The following is a 23,699-nucleotide window of genomic DNA, read 5'->3' as shown; positions in this document are numbered from 1 at the left end:
CTTTGCTTCTGCTTTCCTGTCGTGTGCATTTGTATGTCTGTGTGTGTGTACTCATGTGCACATATGTGCATGTATGTGTGCACGTGTGCATGCACATTCAAGCATGTGTGTGTGTGTGTGTGTGTGTGTGCATATGTGTATGTGACCTACTGAGTTTCCTCAGATTGTTCACTGGAACACGGATGAGGGTTTGCTTACGGGGACATAAGCACCTTGCCAGTGGCTATACCACTGAAGACGCTATCTACCATTAACTTCGAGTTAATCCGCAGGGAGGCATGGGGCCCCAGAATCTCTCCCACTTCTGAGACACTGTATTGATGGCTCAGCTCTGTTCAGGCAGTCCCAGGACTGTGAATCTCAGCGGCCATGAGTTCAAGAGCACAGAGATCTGCTATGTCTGGAGGTCAGCCCTGCAAGCTTCTCCTCACCCACTTCCCCTGGTTCTTATATTGTTGCTGCCCTTTCTCTCTCTCTGCATCCTGATCCTGGGAAGGGTGGTGCAGATGCCCCACTTATGGCTGAATGTTCAGCAACCATATTCTTTCAATTCTTTGACCAATCATGGAGACTCCCCAGCTCTCCAGGGCTCCTCCCGGATAGGTGTGACCTAGCTTCTTAAAAACCCATTTCTTTCTATGGGTATAAGTGTTTTGTTTGCATGTATGTATGTGTACTACATGTGTGCCTGGTGCCCAGGGAGGTCATAAGAGGGCATTGGATCCGCCAGAACTGGTCTTATGTATGCCTCTGCCTCCCGAGTGCTGAGATTAAAGGCTTTGCCCACCATTCCTGTCTCCTCCCTCGCCTCTTGTGGAGCCTTTCTCCTGTCCAACTACAGCCTCCTCTCCTGCATTCTGCTTTAGAGCTAATTCCTCTGCTGGGGACCCTCAGTCTGATTCTTCTAGTCTTTGTTCACAGGTTCATTGCCTCAGGCTACCCCACCTTAAGGAGGACTCCTGGCTCTAGGCTAACTCAACCCTGGGTTCCTGCCTTTCCTGCCTGTCATTTACCCTGTTGCCTTTGACTTCTGAGCACCTTGTTCTTGCCAGTTGGCTGTGAGCACTATGGGTGCCAATACACCTTGCTGTACTTGTCAAGTGGAAGGTATGACGTAGCCTTCCCTCTCATGTTTATTTCTAGTCAAAAGAAAAAAAAAAAAGATTCAGATGGCCAGTTTCCACTTTCCAGTCCACTGATGTGCTCTGTTGGGAAATGACCTGATGACCCTGTTTACCCTGAGTTCTTCCTGTCTGGGCAGCTGATGGTTGTAGGTGGGCGGGAGGAATCCTTGTTGGAGTCCACAGACGAGACTCTGTCGCTGTGGTCCTGAAGAGTTGAGTTACCTCAGTTTGTTTATTATCTGATGCTTTTATTCTTCTACACAAGAATCCAGTCAGTCAGATCCTACTGCCAAGGGCCAGAGGACCTACGTTAAGATGGGGCTGTCTGAGGAAAATAGCCAGGCTGAATGAGACCCGAAGAATGGGCTCTGGTCTTAGAATCAAGGATGGAGGAGGAAGATGGAGGGAGGGAAAGGAGGAAGGGGTGGGCACTGGATGATCAGGCAATCTCTCTGCTTTAACCGTGCTTGAGGGTCCTACGGACAGGGCTTCATTTGCATGCTGGGTTTCTCAACGATGAGGGTTATTTGTCTGTGCTATGGCTTTGTTTGCTCATTATCTATTTATGTATTTATTGGGTGGGAACTGAACTTAGGACTTCATACATGTGTAGTGAATGTTTTACTGCTGAAAATGATTTGGAGGCTCCTCTCTGAGACCAAAGGCTACAGACTGTGCATAGAGAGAGACTATGGCTCTAACATGCCACTGGCTTGGAGGCCCAGACTGTGGTTCTAACAATGAAAGGTACTGTGCTATGGAGACTGAACAGAAAGGGGGCCAAACTAGCCTTCCTGAGCTCCATCTGCTGCCCAAATATTGTCTTCTTTTGGGGGTGGGATGGGGTCAGGAGTTGTTCTTGTGCAGTGTGTGAAAGTACTCTGCTGCTGAACAGTATCCCAAGTCCTTGGAGTAATTTTAAAGGATCTGTCTGTCTATCATCTGTCTGTCTGTCTGTCTGTCTGTCTATCTATCTATCTATCATCTATGTATCTATGTATGTAAGTTTCTATCATCTATCTATCTATCTCTTTATCATCTATTTATGTATCTACGTATGCATGTATTATGTATGTATCTATGTATTTTTCTATCCTCTATCTATCTATGTATCTTCTATGTGTCTATGTATCTATGTGTTTATATATGTATCTATATATCTATCTATGTATCTATATATCTATGTATGTATTTATGTATCTATCCATCTATATATCTATGTATCTTCTATGTGTCTTTGTATCTATGTATCTATCTATATCTATGTATATATATGTATGTATCTCTGTACCTATATATGTATCTGTATGTATGTATTTATTAATCATATGTGTACCTGCATAAGTTTATGTGCACCACACATGTGCAGGTGCCTTCAGAGGCCTGAGGGGGTCAGATTCCCAGGAGCTGGAGTTATGGCTGTTGTACACCACCTGATGTGGGTGCTGGGAACTGAATTTGGGTCCTCTATAAGAGCTGCCAAGCATTCTTGACTGTCTCTCTAGTCCCCTCTCTTGGTTTTTATTTTTGTTTTTGATACAGGGTTTCCATCTGCATCTCAGATTGGCCTTGGCCTTGCTTTGTAGCCCAGGATTACCATGAGCTCCTCCTCCTTTTGCCTCCAGCGCCCCAGTGCTGGAATTATAGAAGTATGCCATCACACCTGGGATATCATTATTTTTGTTGTTGTTGTTGCTGGCTCTGGGGTCAGACTGGGTTTTTGGACCATGAAAGGCAAATGCTCTACATCTGAGCCACACCCCAGAGCTTTACCCTTAGAATTCTGAGTAAGCTGTCTAACTTCTGTGTGAATTCTTCAAGTGGGCATCCACTTCACAGATTTTTTAGTATATTCCATGAAGCCATTCCCTGAAAGTTCTGGATGTCTCCTCTGCCAGTGGCATTCTACCAATAGCAAATTATTTTCTACTTCCAGCCACTAGGAAGATAGACTGCTTGCCTACTGGTCATTCCCTAGACCACAAAGACATTATAAGTCATGTTCTTTAGTCATTCATTCAAAACTTATCGAGCCACAGTCATTTACTAATCAGTGTAATAGGTGATCAGGATGAATAAGGTGGACGATGTCCCTGCCTCTGAAGAGTTGAACCAAGATACATTGAAAATGGTAGCAGGGTACAGTGACATGTGCCTGCAGTCCCAGCCTTTCTGGGATTTCTTAATTCCAAGACTTCAGGACAAGCCTGGGTAAAACACCAAGAACAAATTTCAGGTTGCCACACTAAAGGCAGAGATTTCCAGCATAAGAATTGCTCAGAAGGAAGTGAGGCAGGGCTGTGAAGAGAGCCCGGCACCAGGGAGGGATTCACTGGTTGCTTCATCTTTCCTTCTTAAGCCTGAGTTATCATTAACTTTCTCTGGAATGCAGACTCTCCCCACCCAACAGCAGAGTTGGTGTTTGTGTATGGGAATTAGACAAAGTCCCATTTGACGATGACGTTAGACATAATTTATGTGGACCTCTAAGATGGTCTCGGCTAAGCTCAGAGGAGAGGAAGATCCTGTAATCACGGTGAGTTTCCTCCCTCATCCGATGGGGGAAGCACCTGCAGCATGGGTCGGTTGTGAAGCTGTGATGAGGAGAAGTAAGGAGCCAGGGTCTGTCTCATTTGATACTGGAAACACACAGAAAGGTTGGCATCAACACACCCGTGTGGGTGAGGATATCCAGGCCCAGGCAAGCTAAGCTAAGGGGCTAAAGCTAGGATCCAGAGTCTAGCATTGTGTTCAAAGCCTCAACGCCTTAGAGTCTATCCTCAGCAGAGTGTTCCTGTTGGGAACTGAGGGAGGGAAAGAGGGGGGAAGTAACTGAGGGAAGGAGGGAGCAAAGGAAGGAGGGGGGAAGTATATAAACAAAACAATAAGAGGAACACTTTCCCTAAAACTTCTCGGTGTTTAATCAGACCTCCAAGGAGCACAAAGCAGAGAGAGAAGAAATACCAGATCACTTACAAGATGGAGGTGGGGGAGTGGGGGAGATGGTACCGATACATTTGGTAACAATGTGTGCTTAAAACCAGCATATATAAAGAGCTCTAGTTACTAAATAACAGAAATAACCCAGGTGAAAAGTGGACCGAAGATCTGAATAGACATTTCTTCTAAGAAGACAAATGGCTAATAAAAATAAGAGAATAAGGAAGTGCCCAAGATTGTGTTCATTAGCGAAAGCCCGGGGAGAGCCCACTGACTGGCAGTGGGAAAGACAGTTGAGAGAAGCTGTAGCCTCACTAAGGACGGGTGGGAACATGAAGTGACGGAGCTGCTATGCCAGCAGTCTGTGAGACCCTCAGGTCAGACCACCACCCAGCTCAACAGTGATGCTTGTAGATATGCCCCCAGGGAGACTGAAATATATGCTCACACAGGACTTACGCTTGAAGTCTGTAACAGCATTACCTGCTAGGGCACTGTGTGGGCTCCTCATGTGTCCCTGTGACACACACCTGAGGCAGAATTTATTTTGGCTCATGGTGTGGAGGGTAAGGTCCATCGTGCTGGGGAAGGCATGGTGGCTGGGGTTCTGCTTTTGGCTGCAGCTCAGCCTGTCACATTTTAGTTGATCAGGAAACAGAGCTCACCCGAAGTAGACCTGGACTATAACCAAAAGAGCTGGTATCCCATCTCTGCAGGTCAAACCTCCCATCTCAAAGGTCTCTCAAAATCTCCGAGTGGTGCCACCAGGTAGGAAGCAGGTGCTCAAACACACGCTGCCAGAGGACATCTTAGATCCAAACCATAATAGGCCCCGAGTGGATTAAATCCAACTGTCCATCAACGAATGGCAGAGGGAAAAATCTCTGGTCTAGGACGTTGTTTAGCTTTTAAAAGAAAGGAGTTCACATGCTGGACAATGTAAGTGGAACTTGAGAAACAACACGCAAAGTAACAAGCGGGATGAGAACGATCTAGACTGTAAGGTTCCATCTTTAGGGATTGTCCAGAACAGATACAACGTATCTGGACAGAGCCCATGTTGGTTTAGCCTGGTGGGGTTAGGGAGTGAGTGATAACAGACCTGGGATCTTCTCCTTCCCTTCACCTTATTTTATGTTTCTATCCTTTGAGAATCTCATCACATATCTATGCACACAATTCTTCTACAATGCCTCCTCCAACCTCGGGTCCTCAATGTTCTCCCTTATGACCCACTGGGTCCAGTTACTGTGCCTATATACACAGGGTGTTGAGCCATTTGCAGAAGCTTAGGCAACCTAGGAGAGCCCACACCATTGAAGAAAATGGGTTCTTATGCCCTCAATGCCAACAGCTCTCAGCCATGGGTAGGACCTTGTGACTACCCACTCCCACTCCTATGCAAGCCAGAATTCTGACTGGCTTGATTGTGTGCACATCTTATATAAGCACCTATGGCTGCTATGTTCATGAGTGTAGCAGATCCAGAAGTGGTTTTTTGTTTTGGTGTGTGTGTGTGTGTGTGTGTGTGTGTGTGTGTGTGTGTGTGTTTTAATTTGAAACAGGGTCTTTCTATGTAGCCAAGGCTAGCCTTGAAAGTGTAGCAAGCCTCTTACCTTAGACATCTAAGTGGTGTATATGATTACAGGCATGCACCACCATGTCTGGCTAAGAAAATGGAATTTCTTAAATATCTAATATGTTTTCCATATTCATATTTTATTTTATTTTCCTCTCTCTTTCTCTGTCTCTCTGTCTCTGTCTTTGTCTCTCCTACACAAAGACTCACTCTATAGTCCAGGTTGGTCTCAAACTCAGGATCCTCCTGCCTCAGCCTCCCCAGTGCTGGATCAGGTCTGAGTCACACACACTTGTTTGAGGAAAGGTTTCTTTGTAGAACACGAAAGTTCACCGGAATCAGTGGTGATGGTCTTTCAGCTAAACCCACGTCACTGCGTGTTACTAGACAGCAGAAGGAAAGATGTTCGGTGTCAGAAGATCGGCTTCTTGAAAGTCCCCAGGGATTGATTAGTGCCTGTTAGGAGACGGTGGCAGGGCTCAGAAACAGCCTGTGGGCACAATGCCTACCTCAGGTGCCCACTGGAAGCTGCAGCCAGACCAGCATCAGCGGATCAGCAGATTAAGACTTTTGTGGGAGCCCCTGAGAAACACCCCCTTTCTAGTTTCATTCTGTTGCTGTGTCAAACACCATGACGAAAAGCAACCTAGGCAGAGGAAGGATTTGTCTCCATTTAAGGCTTACTGCTTGTGGTCTATTATCAAGTGAAGTCAAGTCAGGAAGCTGAAGCAGAAACCATTGAGGAATACTGCTTGCTGGCTTCCTCTATACAGCCTAGGACTGCCTTCCTAGGGAATGGTGCCACCCACACTGGGCCCTCCTTCATTGATTAACAATCCAGACAATCCCTCACAGACATGCTCATAGGCCAATTTGATCCAGATAATCCCTCAGTGGGGACTCCCTTCTCAGGTGACTCTAGGCTGCATCAAAGTTAAAGCAAACGAGAACACCATCCAAGAAGACAGGGGCTTTACAGGGAGCTGGGTTGGCAGTGGAAGACAAGAGCTGTCTGAATGCAGCTATTGTTGGTTTAACCAAAGCCCCATCTAAATCACAGCTCATTAACACACAGGATAACCAGCACGCAGACAAAAATAGTACCTGCTTCCACAGGGAGCAAACTAGCTCAGGGTAACTGGTCCAGTTTGCAAAGAGGGGTGGGGAAAGAGCAGATTGTGAACTGGTGCTGGGTATCTGAGCAGGTTATACCTGAGGACAGACAAAAGGAAGGTCTGTTCAAACCTCTTTTAGGGACACTCCTCCAGGTGGCTGAAGACCCAGCTCCCCATGGCCCTTTCTGTGCTAGGGTTCCTTCCTGAAGAGGACAAACTCTTTCTGTGATGCTGTAGGTGACATGAAATGTTTACCTTCCAAATGTGTAGCTCATGTCTACCCCCCTGGGTCTCATCTTACCAGCTAGCATTTGTCCAACCGCCCTTTCTAAAGTAAAATTCCCTCTCCACCACCTGCCTCTACTGAGCCTTCTTGTTCCTTTTCCTTACACTGCTGGTCACTCTCTGGAAGGATCTTGTTTCCTCGGCACTGAGCCAGTAGGCCTTGGGGAATCTTTTACCCTCTCCATGTTAGGGCATACGAGGGCACAGAGAAGGCATGTGGACACTGTTTACTGATAAACTACGTGGGGGTCTCACTGTTCATACAGTCTTATATTCTGACTGCTTTCCTACTCAATCCTTCACACTAAGCTTACCATGTAAATTCCTGTTGTGTTATGCCCCGTGCCACACATTAGGTGTTTTACACTTGAGCTGAATTTCTCTACTGGCATCGAGATCCACATCCACTTTGCAATTCAGTCTAAGGCCTGTCGGATCTAAAATGGAACGCATGTCTGGCCCCATTAATGGGGTCAAGAGCCTGTGACTAGAGAGGCCACAGACCCTAGGGGAAAACTGAACATGATTGTTCTACTAAATGGACTCTTGAGGATGTGTTGCTACACTCAGAGACCCTCTGCAGAGAAGCTTCTGTTCACAGTGAATGGCAACTGACACAGAGGCCCAGGACTGGCGAGTGTCCAGAGAGTAACAGGCTGGGGAGTGCTTAGCCTTAAATTGATGTACATAGAACACCCGTCCTCAGCACTTCAGGTTCTTCCCCAAGAGCGGGCAGAAGGATCTAAGAGCCGGAGGTGATGGATAGCTTCGAGGAAATGGTTTTCTACGCAAAAAGGGCAGCTGCACATAAGAACCCATAGCGATTACGACAGCAGGCGCAAAGCCTGTGCAAACTCAAGCCAGACACAATCCTAGCATGGACGGTGGAGGGCATGAAATCCCACCTCTAGCTGAGGAGCCGTTGGCACTTGAAAGTTACAGGGAGAAGTGGAGTTGGTTTTCTTTAATGTGACCTGTGGTGGGGTGACCACACTCCCGAACAGGTCCTGTTCTCAAGACAGTTGGGCAACACAAATTGGACTTAATGGGGTTTAGAAGAAAAAGAGGAGGAGGAGAAAGAAGAGGAGGATGAGAAGGAAGAGGAAAAGGAGGAAGAAGAGGAGGAGAAAGAGGAGGAAGAGAAAGGGGAGAGGAGGGAGAGGAGGAGGAAGAGAAGGAAGAAGAGGAAGAGGAAGAGGAAGGAAAGGAAGAGGAAGAGAAGGAGGAAGAGAAAGGGAGGTTGTGGAAGAGTAGGAGAAAGAGGAGGAAGAGAAAGGGGAGAGGAGGAAGAGAAGTAGGAGGAAGAGTAAGAAGAGGAGGAGGAAGAGAGGTAGGAAAAGGAGGAGAGAAAGGGGAGAGGAGGGAGAGGAGGAGGAAGAGAAGGAAGAAGAAGAAGAGAGGTAGGAGGAAGAGGAGGAAGAGAAAGGGGAGAGGAGAAGGAGGAGGAAGAAGGAGAGGAAGAGAAGGAGGAAGAGAAAGGGGAGGTAGAAGAAGAGGAGGAGGAGGAAGAGGAGGGAGAGGAAGAGGAGGAAGAGGAAGAAAAGGGGGAGAAGGAGGAAAAAGAGGAGAAGGAAGAGGAATGAGGGGGAGGAGGAGGAGACGATGGCCATGATAATCACTAGGATGGGTAGGGTAGGTCTGGGAGGAGATGGGGTGGAGATTGAATAGGATTATATACATTATATTAAACTATCAAAGAATTAATGAAACTATTATTAAAACCATTCCATACTTCTAAGAAGGAGACAAAAAATATTCATTAAGCAGTTACTATGCTAAGCCCTGTGCTTCCAAGCTTATTGGCCTGAGCTATGACCCACTGATAATGCTGGCTGAATGTCTAGGCACGCCGTAGCTTTTCATTATCAAGTTACAGAATTATAAAAATGTTCAATTTTAATCCCTTAGCAGCGTTTTCTCCATATAGATCTGTCACATGTCCTAAATCTTCTTTGAGTATAAAAGCATGTGTGTGTGTGTGTGTGTGTGTGTGTGTGTGTGTGTGTGTGTACATGTGGTGTTTGGACACGTCTGTCAGTGTGTTCACATGTATGGGTGCGTGTGTGCATGCAGGTACGCATGCTCACTTGTATACATATATGTGGAGACTTGAAGGTGACATCAGATGTCTTCCCTGGACTGTTTTTTATGTCTTTATGGAGGCAGGATTTCTCCATTGAACCCAGAGCTCCCTGCTGGGCTAGTGTAGTTAGCTTGAGAGAATCTCTTAAAGACTGGGAGTGGAGGTGGCCACCATGCTTGCCTAACTTCTGCATGGCTTCTGAGAATATAAACTCTGTGTCTATATGCTTACTCAGCAAGTGCTGTATCCAGGGTACCATCACCCCAGTCAAGGGTTAGTTAATATTTCCTATTGGCTATTTTTTTTTCTTTTTTTCGGAGCTGGGGACCGAACCCACTGAGCTAAATCCCCAACCCCCCTATTGGCTATTTTTAATATACGAATATTTTGACCTTTAAAAATAAAACCTATGCTTAGTTAATTAAGTGTGTGTAGTGGATGGGGTTCACACCTGCCACACCTGTGTGCAAATGTCACTTGGATATTGGTTCTTTCCTTCTACTGAAGTGGTACCAAAGGATGGAACTCAGACTGTCTGGCTTGACCCTAAGGGTGGTACCCTCTGAGCCATCTCTCCAGCCCTTTGATCGTGAGTTGCAACACTGAAGTCTTAATATGGTAGTGTGCTCTCTTTTGTTTGTTTACACTGACTCTCCTCTTTCCCAAAGACACTGGCATCCCCTCCTCTTTATTTTCTACACATATGGTTGGGGAGGAGTGGAGTTTTCTCTTGGCAGCTGTCTGTCTTCCTGTTTCCTGCTGTCTTTCTTCCTCTCCCCCTCCCCCTCTCCTCTTAGCATACCTGTAAAGTTACATTAACATCTGCTCATGGCCTGAGTCCTTTGGACCTGATGCAAGAACTCTGTGTAGATCAGCATTTTAGACTCCAAACTCCCAGACAGCTAACTTCCATCAAAACAGCTTGATGCGTGCGGGCACTTAGTGGATATTCTCAGTAACGACGCCTGGATTTTCAGATCATTTGGGAGTTTCTCTTTTAGATTTTGCTTGCTCCTGGGTTTCTTTCTTGGGAAGTATTCCTGGGAACTCTCGAGACTGGGCTTCCAGAGGGCAAGGTGTGCTTCCTCTTATTACACGAGCCCATTCATGCTCATCTGTCTTGTTCTTAGGCTCTTGGTCTTTTTCGGTCCATAAATACCTTCAAGGACAGATGAGAATTGTCCTTTTGCCTATCATTAAAGCCAAATGTCAGGGAGGAATTGGGCCAGGTTTGATGGAAAGTAATAGATAATGCCCCCATATTGACAAAGCAAGTCTATTAAAAGAGACCGCTTTCAGGGCCAGGTTCCTGGCAAAGGGCTGTGCATACTTGACTATGTACCCCGTTACAATGTTTCAAGTGGTTGAGTGGGGGAGCAGAGACCATCTACCCCGTTACAATGTTTCAAGTGACTGAGTGGGGAGCAGAGACCATTTACCCTGTTACAATGTTTCAAGTGATTGAGTGGGGAGCAGAGACCATCTACCCCATTACAATGTTTCAAGTGACTGAGTAGAGAGTCACAATGTTTCAAGTGACTGAGTAAAGAGCACATGCAAGGGGGGACTAGGGGGTGGAGGTGGGGAACATCTACCCTGCTACAATGTTTCGAGTGACTGAGTAGAGAGCAGAGACCCATTACAATGTTTTAAGTGACTGAGTCGTTACAATGTTTCAAGTGATGGAGTGAAAAGCAGAGACCATCTATCCAGTTACAATGTTTCAAGTGACCAGTCAAGATCACACAAGTGGGGGTGGGAGTGGAGGTGGAGGTGGGGGACATCTACCCTGTTACAATGTATCAAATGACTGAGTAGCAAGCTCAAGGACAGTTGCTTGGGTTTTGCCCCCTAGTGTCACTTTTCCCAGTCTGTTTAAGCATTTCATGCACACAAAGTGAAATGACATGGCTAGGAAAATGATTCCCAAAACAAAACACTGTAAGTTGTAAAACAGCATCATTAACGAGGACCATGCCAATAGCAAGATGGCAGACCACCCAAAGAACAGCGCTTAGAAGAACAGTGACCTCAGACTTTTCAAAGAACAGTTTCGTAAAAAGGAACTTTAGAGACTTTCCTCTCGGTTCATATAGGATATGTGATATAAAGAGAGAAGGAAATGGGAAGGTGAGCTCCCCTTGTAGGGCACAGAGAGAGGGGGGAGAAGGCAGAGGTGATTTTCCAACTGAGCATTGAAAGGGCAGCACCACGCATGGCCTAACAGGTCCTGGAGTCTGAGAAGCGGTGTTGAATGATGTGACTCTGCCCTGGCCCTCTCTTCATGAGTATTTGGAAGCATCCTCCAGTGCCATGGTCAGAGGGGTAAGACAGAAATGGCTTGCTTGTTAACAAATGAATGGCCGACCCCACCTTACCTGTGACTTGTTTAGTGTCTTATTTTGCTCAACATCTGGACAGTGTTTAATACCCTTGGAAGGAAGTCTCAGTCTTCTTTTTTTTAAATACCTTTGTCCATCCATCCTCCTTCCTTTCCTTCTATTACATGTAATTCCAAAGGTATAAAGACATTGGCCATATAACAGAATGCATTTTCATGATCCTACAACCTAACTTCAACAACCACCCAATCACACATATACATATATATTACATATAAACACACATATTACATCATAGTGTGTGTATATCAATGTCTATGTAAATTATGGCAAACCCACCTCTTTTAGCATTTCATCAGTAAATCCAAACAAGACTTAAAAACATGTGTTCTTCGGAAGAGACACATGGATCTCCATCTTGAAATGTATGTATTCCATACCTCTGATGATCTCAGACCAAAAGGACTGCCAGAGTAACTCAATTCTAGGTTCCTGTGTACAAATGTCTACTGATCCTCTCCCACACAGTGATCAAACTTTGGAAACAACGACGAGGCAGGAGCCGCTTGGACAATGAACAGTGCTATATAAAGTCGGTGTGTGTAGTCAGTGTGTGTTTAGAGGAAAGCTCTCAAATGATGGCAGACTTCAGACAAGGTCTTTATCCTCCAGAACCACCTACGTGTTTCTCGGAGCCTCAGACTTCAGACACAGATATAGTCACGATGATCGTGGTCTTTTTTATCTTTATTTTTTTAGGTTTCTCTTTTCTTTTCTTTTCCTTCCTTCCTTCCTTTCTAATCTTTTTTTGGAGACAGGGTCTCATTATATAGCCCCAGGTGTACTAGAACTCACTATGCAGACCAGGCTGGCCTTGAACTCACAGAGATCTGCTTGCCTCTGCCTCCCTAGTGCTGGCAGCAAAGGATTAAAGGCATGTGCTGCCATGCCTGGCAGGTGTCCATAGCGTGTGTGTGTGTGTGTGTGTGTGTGTGTGTGTGTGTGTGTGTGTGTGTTTGAGACAGGGTCTCTCTACTTATCCTTGGCTGTCCTGAAAGTCGCTATGTGGACCAGGCAACTGAACTGCTATTCATCTGAAATGCAGTTTTCATGGATGAGCAGAGCCTGGTTTGGTAGATTCTGGGCCAAATGGGAAGAACACAGAGTTCTCATTGTCTCATTGTCTTTGGATACTTATTTTCTTTCTGACCCCAAATCTTGTCATCCTGAGAGGGTGTGGTCAAGCTCAGGGCAGGTCTGTGGCTTCCTGCGAATGGCTTTGGTCCAAGCATCCATTATCAATGGTGTCATCTATTGGTTTATACAGCCAGTTGTCTTGATTCCAGTAGTATCTCTCTTTGCTTCCTTTCTACATTGGATTTTTTTCTGGATTCCATGTATACTAGTTATTTCCTCATTGCTTTGACCACAGTGCCTGTTAGAAATGCTTCAAGGGAGGAGAGATTTATTTTGGCTTAGTCTCAGAGGTTCAGCCCAGCGTGGTAGGAAAGTGAAGCTCTGTTCATGGCGGCGGGGTATGTAGTGGAGGTTGTTCACACCATGGCAGACCAGGAAAACAGGAGCCAGGGGTCCCTACAATCTATGAAGGCCATGCCCAATGACCTACTGCCTTGACCTCAGAAAGTACCATGTCCTTCCTAACGTTCACCATCAGCTGGGGAACAAAGGCTCACACTGTGCCGGTATAGGGGACAAGTCAGACTCACAGCACAGCAATGTTATTTTCTTCCTCTTCATTTATTCTCTTTGAGGAGGCCGGGGACCTCTTATCATGACTTCCTGAGACAAGGTGTACGGCAGGCAGTATTTTTGATATCTTAAATGTCTGAAAAATGTCTTTATCCTCTTTCTCCAATAATTATTTTGATAGCCTTGGAATGAAGTTGAGGATAGTTCTCCTCCAGGTTCTCAGGTCATTCGGTTCGTTATTGTGCTATTGTTATTAGTTTTATTATTATGCTTTCAGCATGATTGGCAGGAATGCTGAAGTCTTTGTGAATGTTTAAGTGGCTTATTTCTTCTCTTTGGTGGTTTGCAGGAGAGTAGAGCATTTGAGATTACAGCAAGTGGCACATCTGTGAATGTTTTGTTTCTTTCATTCTATCATACTGAGGGATGCTTTTAACTTGGAAGTTCACATGTTCAGTTCTGGGAATCTTTCCTACAGTATTTACTTGATCATTTATTCTCTTGTATTTTCTTTTTTTTTTTTTTCTGGAACTTTTCCTGGACTGCTAGATTTCTGGGGACTATTCTCATATTTTAATGTCTCATCTTGATTTTTCTGTACTTTTTATGGAGGGGGTTATTTCCTTTCTCTCTCTCTCTCTCTCTCTCTCTCTCTCTCTCTCTCTCTCTCTGTACCATCGTGACAAAATACATACAGTTATAAAACCATTTAACCTCCTTTTTAAGTGCACAGTTCAGGGGCACTGGCCACATCCACTTTGTTGAGGGTGTCTGTCACCCTGTCTATCTAGATTTTCAGAATTTTAGCCATTTTCAGGATGGAATCTCCATATGGTTAAACAGTCCTCCATTTCTCCTCTCAAACTCCCAGTGGCTCCTGGTCTATTGTCTGCCAGTATGGATCCAACTGCTTTAGGTCCTCTCTATAGTGGAGTGTCATGAGGATGAAGCTTATCAATGGCTGGGCAGTCGGTGCCATGACTGTATGTGGTGGCCATCATTTCTCTGGGGGACTCCTATGATGGTAACTATTGATCGTCAACCCTCATAGCATCCAGGATTGATCAAAGAGACAGAACCTTTGGGAATATCTGTAAGGAAGTTTCTAGATCAGTTTAATTGAGAGGTATTGTGAGAATTCTGGAATTTTTGGCTTCTTTAAAAAACACAGAAATATTGTAAGATTGTGTTCGTTTTACCACAATGGAGATGTGGGGCTGCTTCACAGCACCTGCAGACTATGATTTGCCTCGTGCTCTAGCAGAGGCAGGGTTTTGCCAGATTCTATCAAGATTCCATGATTGTGTGGTATTTGGAATTCTGGGAACTTTTTAGAGAGTATATAAAGACTAGACCACCCAATAGGCAGGGTTATCCTGGGGGGGAGGGCTGGTTGTGGTTTGGTAGTATTTGTGCTTAAAGAAGAAACAAGAAGATTCAGTTCTCTCTCTCTGTCTCGCTCTCTCTGTCTCTGTCTCTGTCTCTCTGTCTCTGTCTCTCTGCCTCTCTCTCTCTCTCTGTCTCTCTCTCTCTCTCTCTGTTTCTCTCTCTGTCTCTCTGTTTCTCTGTCTCTCTGCCTCTCTCTCTCTGTCTCTCTCTCTCTGTCTCTCTCTCTCTCTCTCTCTCTCTCTCTCTCTCTCTCTCTCCTTTCTCTCCTACCTAGTGTCTAGTGTTAGGGGATGAAACTGGGGTGGGGTAAAGGGTGGGAAGAAGACCCACAAAGTAGCAAAGACCAGCTACAGAGAGTGGAAGACTAACCCTAACAGTAGGCAGCGTTTCCTCATGGGCTGGGGTCCTACACTGCACTTAAACAAGAGCAAGCTGAGGGTTGGGCTTTGGCTGCTCTTTGCTTCCTGACTGTAGCCACAGTGTGATCCTTCCATCCTAGCTTCTCCTCCATGAGCGATGTGTCTTCCAGCTGGGAGCCACAATAAACCCCTCTTTCCGTAGATTATGCTCGTAAGGTATTGGTTGTAGTAACGAAGATCAGTTCGTAACACAATTCCACACTTTAGTTTTTGAACTTGGAGAGAAGTTTCTCTGTCTCCCCCCTGGTTGCCAGATCCCTTGATCAGTGAAGCTTACCAATGGCTGGACAGTCGGTGGCATGACTGGATGTGGGGGGTCATCATTTCTCTGGGGGACTCCTATGATGATAACTATGGATTGTCAATCCTGATAGTATCCAGGATGGACCGATGAGATAGAACCCTTGGCAGGTCTGTAAGGAAGTTTCTAGATCAGTTTAATTGATCCCCTGATCAGTGAAGTGGGAGTAAGAGCCTCCTGTTGAACACAGCGAGTTCCCATTAGTCTCATTTTCAGGTGGCTCCCTGACTCTACTCTCTGCTCTGACCTGTGTCTAGACATGTTCTGCTTAATGCTACTGGGAAGCAAATCCTTTTTCTGACAGTTACTGAGGACGTAGTTGCCTGGCATCATAGGAGTGGTAATGGTTCCTCCATATCCTCTGGCTCCCTCCCCCTTTCTAAAAGATTTGCTTATATTTTCACATGTATGAAACTTTTGCCTGCATGTTCGTCTATGCCCCAGGGGAGTACCTGGCACCTTTGGAATCCAAACGAGGTGTCAGATAATCTGGAACTGGATTTGTATGGAGTCGTGAACGGCCACATGGGTTCTGAAAATTGAGCTACTGCCCTCGTGCAAAAGCAATCACTGAGCCCTCTCTCTAGCTCCCTATCGACTTCTTGAGCATACTTTCAAAGACGCCTCCTCTCTTCAGCCCTACCATTTAAAAAATTGCCTTCAAAGGCAAATATGTGTCAACACTTCTAGTTTCTGATTCTTTCTTAGGGTTTTGCAGGGAAATTTGACTTTTTTCTCCTTGGCCACTCTGTAGGATTAAGGTCTCATGGTCGCACAATGCATACAGTCAGTCAGTGCATCCCTGTATCTCTCATTTCCCTGCATTCTCACTTTGTCTTGGGCACTGACGGCCTTCCTCTACCAGCATTTGAAGTGGGTTCACATCAGAGGAAGAAAATCAAGAATGTTCATCATTTGCATGGAGATGAAGTCTTTCTCTCTCATGAGTGTATGTTTGCTTTAACATTTACCTTTAGGCTGCAAGAAATATTTATTCAGGAGGCATATCACTGCTGTCATTAATATCAGGTTTGCTGGTCACAAAGCAAAACAGAAATTTCTATTGGGAAAGGTAATACCTTACGGCTCTGGTCTATAGACACCACTACCACCACCACCACCACTACCACCACCACCACCACCACTACCATCATCACCATCATCACCACCATCATCAACATCACCATCACCACCATCACCACCATCCTGACCACAACCCTGACCAGCACCATCACGATAGTCAATACTGTCACCAGCATCACGAACAGCATGGTACTGCCTTCTGCTTGCATTCTGGGTAGTAAACGGAAATGTTTAAACGTTTATCTTTTAATCTGCAAAGTACACTTTGACTAAGTGCCATTACAGCCTCAAATCTCACAGGGTTAAAAAACCCTAAGCTCGAGAAAGGCTGAGATACTTAGATGGAGCCAAAAACAGCCAGCAGCACCGCTAGAACCTCACAGGAGTCTGCAGAGAGGCTCTGGAGGTTTGAGAGAGGGGTTCTGGTGAAAGACGCTTGCAAACCCTCCCGTCAGAAGCCACAGACTGTTCTGTGTCCGTGACTGCAGTGACCATTTAGATCAGCTGTAGAACTTAATGCCTCAGGATGTCAGGAAGGCTGGAGGCTTAGTGCGGACACACCTCCAGCCTTCTGAGTCAGATGCCAAATTCTCCTTATAGCACCAATGAGGACCTCATGGCTTCCCGATCTACAGACACAGAGAGACCTTGCTGGTCTTCTCGAGCTGAAAGAAAGGAAACCTTCCGGTGCCTGGGGAAGTTCTACCATAGAAATATTTGTTGACTTGGCAAGCATTCTTTCTCCAGGGTGGAGGAAGAGGCTGAGGAAGTTTGGGGCTCCTTTCCACTGGGATGGGCGGAAACAAAATGGAGGCTGTAGAGTGAAACCTGAGAACCAGCCTGTGCTCTGTTTGCCAAGCTGTGTGCCCTGGTGCACGGCTGCACCTGCATTGAGGAAGGCGCTGTGTTCAAGTTCATGTGGAAACGCAGTGTGGGTTAGCCCAGGTTAGTGCGGGTTAGCATGGGTTAGTGTGTGTTAGCCCAGGTTAGTGCGTGTTAGCACAGGTTAGTGCATGTTAGCACAGGTTAGTGCGTGTTAGCACAGGTTAGTGTGTGTTAGCCCGGGTTAGTGCAGGTTAGCAGTACCTCCTTCTAGAGGGGAATTCTTGGGGTATATCTGGTGGGTACTGATTCTTTTTCCCAATTGAAACATTCTCTCCTTGAGGGAGGAGGGAGAATCGGGGATTTTCAGTGATGCAGCTACCTTTGAGTCGTCCCTACTCCTGTAAGTCCTCCTCTTATTCCTGTAACTCCTCCCCTTAGTCCTGTGAGTAACTCCTCCCTTTACTCCTGTGAGAGAGTCCTTCCCTACTCCTGTAAATCCTCCCCTTACTCCTGTAAATCCTACCTTTGCTTCTGTAACTCCTCCCCTTACTCCTGTAAGTAACTCCTCCCCTTACTCCTGTGAGTAACTCCCCTCTTTACTCCTGTGAGAGAGTCCTCCCCTACTCCTGTAAATAAGTCCTCCTCTTACTCCTGTAAATCCTCCCTTTACTCCTATGAGTAAGTCCTCCTCTTACTCCTGTAAATCCTCCCTTTACTCCTATGAGTAAGTCCTCTCCTTACTCCTGTGAGTAACTCCTCCCTTACTCCTATGAGTAACTCCTCTTCTTACTCCTATGAGTAAGTCCTCCCCTACTCCTGTAAGTCCTCCCCTTACTCCTGTGAGTAACTCCTCCCTTACTCCTGTGAGTAACTCCTCCCTTACTCCTGTGAGTAACTCCTCCCTTACTCCTGTGAGTAACTCCTCCCTTACTCTTGTAAGTAACTCCTTCCCTTACTGTAAGTCCTCCCCTTACTCCTGTAAGTCCTCCCTCTACTCCTGTGAGTAACTCCTCCCTTACTCCCATAAATAACTAACTCCTCCCCTTACTCCTGTAAGTAACCCCAAATAAACTCAATGACTCACTAAGCTAGCCCTGGATGGAATTATCTCTTTTGTCTGTCACTGGGGCCCTGTCTGCGAAGAACAGACACCTGTTCTTGTCACCCTATGAAGAGTCACACAGCACAAAACCCTCCAAGATGAATACAGGTTACAAATCCCCTTTTCATTGGACTGAGAATTTCCATGCTCCTGCCACATGACGGGGTGGGATGCTCAGCCCTTCCGCAGCACTGTTATTGTCTGTGTCTTACCTGCGGGGTGTTGTGTCATTAACCCAGGACTCCCTGGTTCCACATGGGTGTAGGAAGAACACACATCCCCACAGCTTGGATGCTCTTCTGTGTGTTTTCAGTGTAGTTTCAGCCTCAACTACCTACTCCAACACGCAGTTCTATGCTGTAGGACGCTCCTCGGGCATAGCTTTATAACACAGGCACTGATTGTTTTGACATTGGTCACTTCCTTTTTCATTAACCATTTTGGGAACTGGTTGTTATTTGCAGCATATAGATATGTGTATGTCAACTTCCGCTATAGGGCATATTATTTATTAGAATGTATCTCTGTTATCACTTGTGGTCAACTTGGCACCGCCTAGAGTCACTTGAGGGAGTCTCAACTGGGGAAGTACCCAGATCCATTTGGCCTGTGGGTGTGTCTGTGGGGAAGTGTCTTGGTTGTTATTCGGTGTGGGAGGGCCCAGCACTTTGTAGGTGTCATCATCCCTAGGCAGGTCTTAGGCCCTGTAGGACAGTTCCCATAGCATGAACCAGGGAGAGCCATCAGACAGCACTCCTCCATGGGCCCTGCCTTTGGGTTCCTACCTTGAGTTTCTGCCCTGACCCCACTCAATGATAGATGATGACCTGGAAATCAAAGCCAAATAAATCCTTTTGGATCAGGGTGTTTTATCGCAGCAACAGAGATGAAGCTGTGACAGACTTGAACGGTTCTGTTTTTCGAGGAGGGGGAGGACCGTGGATTACAAGCTGAAATAAGCCTTTTCTTCCCACGTTGTCTTGGGTCAGAATGTTTTTATCACAGAAACAGAAAGCAGACGAGTAGGACACTTGGTATCTGGGATAAGTCAGTTCAGGGGAGAAAGCCTTACAGCATTGGGTTTGCATTTGGGTTCTTTTTATCAATGCTCTACATCTCCAAATCACCATGGCCCTTAGAGATGCTCCCCAACAGTCCCGAATATTTTTATGGGGACCGTGTAGCTCCTAGCCGAGATCCCCAGACCTATAGCTGAATTGTCACACATTTATAGACGAGTGAGACTGGAACACAGCCCTAAACCTTGTGCATCCGGAACAGGACTGGACAATTGCTGTTACGGTTTGAATACAGTGTCTCATCAACTCCCATGTTCAAATTCAGTCCCCATTACCAGCTATCAGGAGGCTGTGCTTTTAGAGGGCGACCGGGGCGTTACCCTCATGAGTGGATGAATCCAGTCATAAGATCAAAGATGAGGATTCATGAGAGCGGATCTACTCAAGCCAGTCCATCTGGGGTCTTCTTTACTCTCTGTACTCTCATGATGTCATACCAGCCGGAAGGCATGATGTCGCTAGATATGTGCCTTTGGCCTTGGAATAAATGAAATTCCTGTCCCTTTTCAACAACTAACATACTCAGGACTCTCACCAGTCCCCTGCATTTCTTCCTCTCCACCCTTTGGAATCATTGTATCGGAATGTGTCAAGCTCGGAATCATTGTATTGAAATGTGTCAAGTTTGGAATCATTGTAGCAAAATGTGTCAAGCTCCCACTGGAAAGAGAAGCGGCTTCCACGGCTTCCTGTACTTTCCAGAGGAGCAACAGCAAGTGTTTAGGAGACGCTGTTTACAATTTTGCCTTCAATTGTGTTGGTATTCTGCTTGTTTCCATACATGAAATACGATGTCTCCAGATGCCACATCTACCCATCTGTGTAATGCTTGCTGCACGCGTGGGGCGATACCGCAGGCTCAACATGATTGGCCTGACTTATTTTGTTAGTGTACACCCGCCAGGTACAATGCCTCTGACCCGTAAACCCAGCAACTCACGAGGTCAAGGCTGGAGGGTTGTAAGTTCAAAACTAGCCTGGGCTAGAACGTGAAACTCTGCCTCAAAACACTATGACCAGCACAGCTACCAACAAACTCCGAGCCCCAAAACAAACAAACAGAACAACAAAATGGAGCTGGCTCAGTGGGTGAAGCTGTTGCTGCATAAGCCGGAAGACCCGAGTTCAATCCCCAGAACCCACAAAAAGGCAGAGGGAGGAAGCAGCTCAGCAGTGTTGTCTTCTGACCTCTATATACAAGCGGGGGCAGGAGCTCTTCCACTTGTACACCCCACACACACATGTACCCCCCCAACACGCACCCATACACCCACATGGGCACCCACACACAGGAACCCCCCACACCCACACAAACAAATAAGACTAAAATGAGGTTAAAACCCCAAACTGAAGCAAACAACAGCAGGGCACCCCAACATCCCTCCCCTGCTCTTCAGAAGAGCAACCAAAGCTTTAAAACAAACAAACAAAAAAACTCAGAAGTTTCCCAAAGCGTTTTGTGTCTGACAGTCAGCCGGGGTCATGCTGTAAAGCCATTGAGAAAAGCTTGGGGGATGAAGGGATTAGGTAGAGAAGCCCTGTTCCCCAGGACACCCCAGCCATGTATGTCACTACAAGCTGGAGTGGTGGCTGATTTGGGACCAGTGAGGGGGAAAGCCTTCGGTACTGCTTTTTCCTAAGCGGCGCTGGGGAAGGGCAAATTAGCTGCTTCATGAATAAGCGGGAATGGAATGCGGGCATCAGCGCCAGCTTGAGAGTCTGCTGCTGGGAGAGTCTGGCAGCCCACAACTCCTCTAGTCTCTCTGAAAATAAAAACAGACCCGGGATCCGATACTCGGAGAGGAAGGAAGTGCCGGAGTTTGCTGGTCGGTCTTACAGAAACTGGTGCGATAGAACTTCCGCTTCCGGGACTTTGAAACAGGAGCAAACTGGACAGGTGAAGCCATCAACCCTTCCTTCATGCATGCGCTCATTTTGGAGTATTTCCTAAGGTTATCTACGTGTCAGACTCTCTTGTGGCTGCTTCCGCAGTGCCTACTAGTAAACAGGCAAATAACCCTGCCCTCAGAGAGCCTGCAGGCTGTGTTAAGGAGGGGACCGACATAACGGACATATTAAAAAGCAAAAATGAGGTGGCCCAGCCAGTGGAAGCACCTGCTGTGCAAGCCTGGTGACCCAAGCAGAAAGGTGGAAGATGACAGGGAAGTCACTCTACAGAGTAGTCCTCTGACTCCCACTCCTGGGCTGTTGGTGCTCCCCCAAATAAAATGTAAAAGTCTTTGAAGTGCTTTGCACTGAAAACTATAGCGACGGGTACCTACAGTTCAGGAAGGGCTTTGGTTTTAAACTTTTAAACAGGTCTCACGAGTGACACTTGAACAAAAAATTATTTGCGGCTGCTGCTACTGCTACTGCTACTACTACTACTGCTGCTGCTGCTGCTGCTGCTGCTGCTGCTGCTGCTACTGCTACTCCTCCTCTACTACTGCAATACTTGCATCATTCTAGGCACACCACATTTATCAAATTAATACTTACAATCTCTCAGAAATATAGCCACAACAATTCCCATTATACAAAGAAAACCAAGGTACAGAGATCCGCACTGATTTCTGGACGCCATAGGGCTCACATGTGGTAAGACTGGGATTTGAACCGTGGGCTGCACACTTGCATGCTGGTGCAGACAGCCAGGTTTGGGGAAAGGCAGTGAGTGGGTGCCAAGGGAATTTCTGCTGTACCCAGGAGAGGCTTTACCAGTGGGTGGGCGTACCTGCAGGCTTTGGAACCTTAGCCCATTTGAAGGAGACCTCTCTTTGGTGGAAGTTGTATTAGTTAGCTGCAAGAGAGCCTTGGGGGAGGGAACACACAACTTCTGCAACGGCTGGGGTTGTCCCAGGGCAGTGTCTGGGTGAGTTTCACCCTGCCACCATGGCAGGACCAGCTGCTCCAGTCAATAAGGGAGGAGCTGGTTGCTGGGAGCATTGAAGAAGGTGGCAGAGCTGAGCCCCAGGGCATACATGGCTCCATAGAGGAATCGCCAAATGCACTGGCCGGAGACCCTGGGGTAGGAACGAATGGTAGAGAGGTTCCTGGGAAAGTCGGACAAGGTCCGAGTGCAGCAAAATGGGGACAGATTAGGACAAACTGAGGGAGAGAGCAAGCAGGCCTTTCCCTTTTGAGAAGAGCACAGGGTACAATCAAGAAAGTCCTATGTTGGTGCCCTGTGTGGTAACCTGCAGAGAGCTGGAGGGCTGGTGCCAAAGAGAGCCAAGGTAGGGGTTGCTGGGTGTAGCAAGAAACAGGAAGGAACTTTGACCCTAGGGAAAACATGCTGGGTCGGGGGTGGAGGGTTGGGCAAGCTCAGGGAGGAGCTGTGGGAATCTCCTGAGGGGCTCGGAGAGGAAGTGCCCAGCGCACTGTAGAGAAAGAACTTGCCAACATAGAGGCAGCTTTGGGCACTGGAGGGCAGGGGCACCCAGTGTGGCCACTCGTGGGATACAGCAGGACACAGAGCCTGCAGGCTCAGAGCATGGGGGTGCACTGTGGCTTGTCAGGGAGAGAGTGTTGAAGTTCTAGGAAAGCAGTGGGAGTAGGAGAAGCCGAGGGAGCGTCCAATGAGCTTGGAGTTGGGAGCATCGGGAGCAGAGAAGTGCAAAGTTGGGTCTGGGGAAGGCTTGGTTAGCGCTGATGGTCCTGGGAAAAGCATGGAGAGGCAGCACCGCCCTTTGCAGCTGCCTTTGGTCCCAACCCAACTCACCATGATAGAGAAGACTAAGGCCACGATGTTGATCGGGTACGCTGGGCAGAAACATGAAACAATGGAGAGCCACAGATAGTTACTGGGCGCAGGCATGTCCTCCTCGGTCTTGTCATCTTCTGTATTGACTTCTGGGCTGCTACTGTCCAGAGCTCCCTTAGAGTCTGAGCGGGAAGCATACTGAGACATGGGCGAAGTCGGTGACACCGGGAGGGACGTGGAGCGCACCGTTCGCGCAGTCTGGGGCTCTGGCTGTCGGTTCATGGCGAGCAGAGAGGCTCTGAAAAGCTTGCAGCTCCGGGCTCAAGGGAGATGAGACTTCACTCTTTCTGCGTAGGTCAGTCCTCTGCCTGCACGCGGCTGGGCTCAGGGACTTAGGCCAAGAGCCAGGAGCCTCCCCATAAGAGGGAGGGAGGGAGAAAGCAAGTGGGGGAGGGGGAGGGAGCCTGTCACCCTGGGAGGCCGAGGAGCGGCTGACACGCTGAGTTCTCTCGCAGGTAGAGACCCTTCTGTGGATGCATGAACCCACTCACACTGAGAAGTTTGCAAGTAAGAGTTCAGGGAAGGAGGGAGCAGGACCTTTTAAGTTTTAAGTCTGCAAA

At 47.0% G+C, this 23,699-nt stretch overlaps 1 protein-coding gene across 1 annotated transcript in view; it reads right to left on the bottom strand.

The window, feature by feature from the left end:
• Positions 1-23,286, bottom strand: part of Tmem233 (transmembrane protein 233) — a 60,744-nt gene extending 37,458 nt beyond the window's left edge. The window contains exon 1 of the mRNA XM_032886504.1: positions 23,098-23,286. Coding sequence (XP_032742395.1) covers positions 23,098-23,286 — 189 coding nt within the window. The remainder of the gene's footprint in view (positions 1-23,097) is intronic.
• Between the last annotated feature and the right edge of the window lie 413 nt (positions 23,287-23,699).

Source organism: Rattus rattus, chromosome 16, assembly GCF_011064425.1.
Source record: "Rattus rattus isolate New Zealand chromosome 16, Rrattus_CSIRO_v1, whole genome shotgun sequence".
Classification (NCBI taxonomy): Eukaryota; Metazoa; Chordata; class Mammalia; order Rodentia; family Muridae; genus Rattus; species Rattus rattus.
Note: the sequence above shows the minus strand (reverse complement) of the source record. Positions and strands in the feature narration are given on the sequence as shown.